This window comes from Salvelinus namaycush, chromosome 2 (genome assembly GCF_016432855.1).
Source record: "Salvelinus namaycush isolate Seneca chromosome 2, SaNama_1.0, whole genome shotgun sequence".
Lineage (NCBI taxonomy): Eukaryota > Metazoa > Chordata > Actinopteri > Salmoniformes > Salmonidae > Salvelinus > Salvelinus namaycush.
In genome coordinates, this window is record NC_052308.1 from 65,837,647 (window position 1) to 65,844,332 (window position 6,686).

Genomic DNA, 6,686 nt, shown 5'->3' on the forward strand with positions numbered 1-6,686 from the left:
ATTACATGTACGTACTTCAATGGCTTTATTGAATTTTAAAACATGATTTTAAACATTTCAAACATTTCTCCAAATAAAGTATGGCTACAAGCCAACTTGTTGTCCTACAGTTGATTATTTGACCAAGAGGTATAGGGGGGTAAAACAAGCGTATGTATTCTTATCAAAATACTTTTGAATATCTTCTTTTGTTTTAGGTTTGGTTTTATCCCATACTAAAAACAAGTAATACATTTTGTTGTTGACCAATTTCACAGTTTTCTGTTAAGTCTACATACCCTCGATCCTAACCAATTTATATGAAAGACAATATAAAATGCTTGCTTTTCTTAAACGCTATAGATAATCTTTTTCTTTCCAGATCGAGCATTTGAAGGTCTGGCTGGTAGTGCCGGAACTCTGGCCAGAAGGCATCTGTTACTCAACAACATCTGTTCCTGTTACTCTCTTTTTTTCCCAGCATGCCGAGGGACACACAGGCTCTCCCAAGGGTGGCCTTTTGTGTGGCCCCATTGTCAATTCCATCATTGTCTACTGCTGAAGTCTGTTCCCATGATGCCACGAGGCAGGCTATAGTAGTATACCCGCCTTTAGAGGCCAACCTTAGGGGTGACAATTTACAGTTACTTTATTGTGTCCCAACTTTTTTGGGCTTAAAACAAATATGATTTTTTCGCTGGGCAGCTAAGGAATCAAACGTGTAGAAAATAGAAAAATGTTAAAAGAATCATCAATGGGGAAATAAAAAAATATGATTTTTGAAGAATTTGACTACAGATATCATCAAATATTATTGTAGATGTATTATAAAGCATATTCAACAAAACATTTGGATAAGTTACATTGACTGGGTGTTTGTCAGTGTTCTGAACTGAACATTCATCAATAGTTTTCATTGTTTCTTGCTTCATATAAGGCTGTTTTTAAAAAAGCATTAGTTTTCATTTATCACATTTTTCAAATCGGAGTAGTACATCTAGCGTGGGGACATTGTTTTTTATGAATAGCCCCCGTTGGTCTCCACGGAAACACTTTCAACTCCTGGCAGTGACCAACAGCATCGGCATTGAATAGCCCACCATGGGGTAGACAGGGGAAGACAACAGATGTTACTGATTAACTTTCCTCACAGAACCCAAAGAACGGCTAGGCATGGGCTGACAAACCACAGTCACACACAAAAAAAGTTGTACTTTCAATTATATTTATTCATTAAAAAACAGTAGCAGAGGCAGTAACAATAATAAAATGTTGTACAATCCCTCTTACTTTAAATAACATTTCTTTAAAACAAATTCCTTGACCTGAAGTGCCTTTGCAAATATCAGCATTAAAAATGTATTTAAATATTCATAACAAACATAGCAAATATACAATATAATTAAAAAAGAATAATACAAAATCATTAAATTAAATTAAATCATACAACTTTAAATCATACGTCTTTTTTTAATCATACAACTTATTTTTATTTTTTACAAATGGACAAAATCCGTATCGAAGCAAAAAAAGATTTTAACACAAAGTGTTCATCTCCAAAAACAATCAATACAATGTCATAAATGGTTCGGGGGGCTTTGAAACAACACACTTCAGTTTTACACAGTGATATAGTATACGTAGTACAGTCCTCACAGGTCTAGAGATTGGATCAGAATCCATGTTAACCTCCTTGTGAAGGACAGGCCAGTATGGCCAAACATCCACCTTTTGATGCAGTTCATGTGGTCAGCAACGGCTTGTTGGGCTAAAGAAAAGGGCTGGGTGCAAATGTTGCAAAAACTTCAAACCTACGTTTCTGTTACAACCGAAACCGAAGACATCGTACATCACCTCTATCATGACGGTTTGTCCATTTTTCGATCTCGTTATAAAAACTTTGCTTGAGGTCGCTTTGAAAGGTAAAAAAAGTTTTGCCCCACCGATTCCTAACCCACAGGCCTGCACTTATTTTCCAGTAGAGAACCAGCTCACTCTGAATATCAGTTAAACGTCTCAGTATCAGCAGCAGTCTCAAGGCGGGACACCTCCACCTAGGTTTAGAGCAGCATTTAAAGGAGTATAAAAACTCTCCCATAGAGCAAATTGGTGGCTTGCGTTACACCTATGTAGACAAGAGAGAAACAAAATGGACATTACTTGTTGTTTACAAATGCAGTGACTTTATCAAACAATTATAAATGAGGAAACGTGAAGAGAAGTATCCAAACTCACCTCAGTTGCAATTATACATTCGTCCTTCTCCTCCGACATGACAAACACGGATTTGTACTTGGTGTCTGCAAATGCAGACATTTCTGGAAGTTTAATTTCATTTCTTGAAGTTTCTGATGTGTCACTGTTGGAAGAGAGACAACGATCCATATTAGTCATCTGACATTCAAATTATATATTTAATTTTTTCATGTTATATGATTACATATATTATCTTATTGAGTGTTCTTTACCTTTTTAAATGTTTGCTGCGTTTATTTCTGCACTCCTCATACTCAAAACTCGAGTCCAGAGCTTGGCATTTCTCTTCGCAAGCTGAGGCCTCCAAGCTCAGCATCGACTCTTTGGCCACCTGCTCGTACTTCACCTCATGCACAAGGTTATAGTCCGCCGGCGGGTGGCGGCTCTTGTAGCTGCTCCGACACGACGGCGATGGTCCGTCCATGTCGGCATCGCTTCCGAAGTCCATTTTCTTGTTGATGTTCTTGACACCTGGCTGTGGCCCGAGCCCTACGACGCTTACCGACAGGTCCTTATCACTCCGGTGACATTTATTGGTCAGGTTGTTTATGGTCTCACCTTCGCCGACGGTGGCATCGCCCTGGCTACCACGCAGCACCTTGTTGCGGATGCAGCCAACCAGCACTGCACACCCTGCTAGCAGAAGCAGCACCAGAGCTGTCCCAGACCCCACCGCCATCCAGGGGATCTCCGAGCCTCGGATAGCTGCATGGTCTGGGAGCAGGAACTGGCAGTTGCGGCCACCGTAACCAGGCACGCAAGCACACACATAGCGGTTGTTCCTCTCGTGGCAGGTGGCGCTGTTGTGGCAAGGGTTGTGCTCGCAGCGGCTTATGGGAGAACTGCAGTTGCGGCCCGTGTAGCCCGGGGGGCAGGTGCAGGTGTAGCCGTCAAGACCCTCCTGGCATGTACCACCATTTTGGCAGGGGTAGATGGAGCACTCGTTGCCAGTGTGGTCGCAGTTCATGCCTGTGAAGCCATCGGGACACTGGCACAGGTAGGAGTTGACGAGATCCACACAGTGGGCACCTAGTGTGAGAGCAGAGCGATTGGGAATTAATGGGTGGTCAATAATGTGGGGGCAGGCTGTAGTCTGAAAGGTACCTGTTTAAATTTAAAAAGTACATAAATTGAGATCTGAAAACACATCTGTGTAAGTTGTTCAATTAGCCCTTACCATTGGAGCATGGGCTGGAGGTGCAGTGGTCAATCTTCTTCTCGCAGTTGAAGCCAGCGTAGCCGGTGGGGCACTGGCAGAAGTATCCGCCATCAGGGTTGTCGGCACAGCGGCCTCCGTTGAAGCAGGGACCATCGGCGCAAGTCATGGCGCTCAGCTCGCAGGTGTTGCCGTAGAAACCAGGAGGGCAAGCACAGGCATGCGTGTTCTCCATATCCTTTGAGAAAATATTGAAACATAAGCTTAACAAATACATTCCTCCAAAATGCACTAGATCACCATCACAACAACAGTGCTATTCATGATTGCCCACATCTTCCTAATCCTAGTTGTAATTGAGTGTACATTTTAACACAATGATGTAATTGTACAGTACTTACAGTGCAGCTTCCTCCATTTCGACAGGGGTTCAGGGTGCATTCGTTGACCTCAATCTCACAAGCATCCCCAGTGAAGCCCGGTCTGCAGGAACAGGTGTAGCTCCCCTGGCCAGTGTTGCTACAAGTGGCTCCATTCATACAGGGCTTGTGGTGAGTGCAGTAGTTCAGATCTGGAGGAGGACAAGCAGCACATGTGGATTAGTCCATTAGTCCCATTGGAACATATGGCAGAACAACAACAGCAGCAGCCCAGCTAATGTCTTTCTGCCACTCTCACACTTTTTTCTTACACTTTTTCACATTTTCTCTCACAACACTATCTCTTTGTCTCTGTTTGTGTCATCTCTCTAAATCCCCCCCTCACCCCCCTTCTCTCTCTCTCCCTCCCTCTCTTTCCCCTCCCTCTCTCTCTCTCCAGTAGGACTCACCTTGGTTACAGAAGAGGCCTCCCCACCCTTCCTGACAGTTGCACTGCCATGGCTGCTGGCAGGTCCCGTGGAGGCAGCCTGGGTAACGGATGCACTCATCACAGTACCGCCCTTTGAAACCCACTCTGCACCTGTCACACAATAATTACAACACATTGGTTAGAAACCCACTCAAGTTTCTCTTTATTTCACAGATTATTTGTGAAAATATTAACTGAGGAAGTGTTTTAATACAAGAAAATCATAGTTGTCTTTTCTCTAACTTACTTGCACTCCCCAGGCTTCTCACAAAAGCCGTGTTCCTCGTCACATCCTGGAAGGCAGAGAGCTACAAAGGAGACAAGCACGGGGTAAGAACCATGGCAAAATAAAAACACTTCTTACACATATGCTCTTTGTTAAGTTTGGCTTTGAGCAACAAAAAAAACGTATTGCTTAAATCTGAACAAATTCATTAAAAGGGGGACAACTAAACCCATTAGCTTTTTTACCAAAAAAAAACACAATCTCCTTATCACGGTGGAAGAATATTCCGTTTAACATAGTGCATAGAGACAATGGGAGGGTGCACACAGCAAACTCTCTCTCTCGCTATCCCTCTTTCAGTATAGGCCCCTTTTTCATCGCTGTGGGTCAAAACTCTTTTATTCATTCTGTGCACACAACTCCCCCTAATGTCTCGGATTGGGGCAGATAAGAGTGGACAGCTGGTGAGTATGTTGCCAGTGCGCGACAGCTGCTCCATTGTCTACTCTCTCCCCGCAGCTGCCCACTTCAAACAATAGCTCACCCGCCTAAACCAATCAGCGGCCAACCCACTCCAAGAGTAACGAATCGGACGTAGCATGTAAATTTATGGCACGCGTGAGATTATTCCGAAAACTTTCCTCCGCCCGATTTGAATAAATAAAGTGGTCGAGTGTGTGGGCGCGTGGTGTTTTCGTACATGTTGCCTCAATTTTAAAAGGTCTATAGCCACGCCACCTAACATAAAAAGTTACGTCTATTTAGCTACCATAATAATGTTATTTGACATGAAAAAGTGCCTATATGTAAAACATGAATAACAATGTTATATCATATTTAGTCAAATATTTCCCCCAAAACACCTGAACATCAAGTTTCACTTACGTTCTGTGCAGTAATGGCCTTTCCACCCGGCGTCACAGACAATCTCTCCGCGCTCTCCACAGGTAAAGTGGCCGAAGGCATCGTCTCGTGGGCGACAGAAGACCGAGCAGCCATCGCCATAGTAGTGCTCATCACAGACAAAGCGGTAGGAGTACTTCAACTCGGTTCTTCCTCCAGTATGCAGGTCCTGAGACCAGTCATCTCCCACCGTCAGATGTCTCTGGGTGGTCATTGTGCTGATAACACGGTCTGGGTTTTCTACAGATGGAAATGAGAACGGAACTTTATCAAAATGTGTGTAAATGTAAGTTATCCTTGACCTCACACCACGTAAAGCCAAACAACTGTAGGACAGTGTATATTGATCCTACCTATTGAAAGATCGTCTTTGGAGTCGGTGTGCAGAGCTTCAATGATCAGCGAGAACGTCCCCTGAGGACATAAACAAATAGCATCATAAAACAGGTGGCCAACGGAGATGGGGAACGAGATAGGCCCATCTAACATGTTCTCTATACTAGAAGATAAAATAACATTTCGAGACGATAATACAAACATATACAAGACGAACATGTTTATGTATACGTTTAGTCTTTAATAGACCACTCTATATAAATGAACCAACTTGTACTCACGGATTTTTAAAGACCTCGTGACTAGAGGTTTATATGAATTACTTGTTTATGAATTAACCCAAGGCAGAGTACTCACCGGCCATGTGAAACCGAAGTTAATTCTGATGGGATTGGTGAATGAACTGTCAGACATGGCTTCCGGAACTTGGAAAGAGTTTGACCCAAGAACAGGCGTTATAGCGCCGCCGTAGTTACAAGGTGGCTCTGGTGATGCGTTTGGCTGATAATGTTTCAGACAGATTCTGAAAAACGTTTTACATTCACACTGTTGCTGATAAACTGACGTCAACCCTCCCTTGCAGCAGTTCATGTTGCCCTGAACCCCTTTCTTGTTCAAAAACTCCTGCAACTTCAGTTCGAAAACTCCTGAACAAAAACCCTGTTGAAATAATTGTATTTATTACACAATCATTAACATAGGTTATGTGATGTAAAATCTTGAAATGGTTATCAATTGAATAGTACGGTAACTGTGTTATGTAGTTGTCTTACCTTGCATATCAAGACGAGCATAACCGCAACTGTCAGAAGAATAGCGCGCCCCATATTAAATAAATACAAATAAATAAATAGGAAAAAGTCTTGGAGCGACTCAGCTCAATTTAAGCTCAATATGCCTCCTTTCAAATCATGTTCTGTGAATGAATCATTGAGCACGCTTCTTCTCTTAAGAGGTCTTCTCATCCGTTTCTGGTGTCAG

At 42.7% G+C, this 6,686-nt stretch overlaps 1 protein-coding gene across 1 annotated transcript; it reads right to left on the reverse strand.

The window, feature by feature from the left end:
- Positions 1-2,443: 2,443 nt before the first annotated feature.
- Positions 2,444-6,577, reverse strand: LOC120022933 (delta-like protein A). The gene is made up of 9 exons (XM_038966914.1): positions 6,479-6,577; positions 6,063-6,365; positions 5,723-5,783; positions 5,352-5,609; positions 4,488-4,548; positions 4,221-4,351; positions 3,793-3,962; positions 3,413-3,629; positions 2,444-3,264 (listed from the first exon to the last, which is right to left on the reverse strand). Exons 1-9 carry the CDS (start codon positions 6,530-6,532, stop codon positions 2,444-2,446), a joined length of 2,076 nt encoding a protein of 691 aa, XP_038822842.1. The 5' UTR covers positions 6,533-6,577.
- Positions 6,578-6,686: the final 109 nt, after the last annotated feature.

Bases quoted from the DNA above. Each gene is read 5' to 3' on its own strand.
- LOC120022933 (XM_038966914.1), bottom strand. From the start codon at position 6,532: ATGGGGCGCGCTATTCTTCTGACAGTTGCGGTTATGCTCGTCTTGATA. The intron at 6,366-6,478 runs GTAAGACAACTA...TTATTTCAACAG, and splicing joins TGCTCGTCTTGATATGCAAG to GGTTTTTGTTCAGGAGTTTT. The intron at 5,610-5,722 runs GTAGGATCAATA...TTCCATCTGTAG, and splicing joins CAAAGACGATCTTTCAATAG to AAAACCCAGACCGTGTTATC.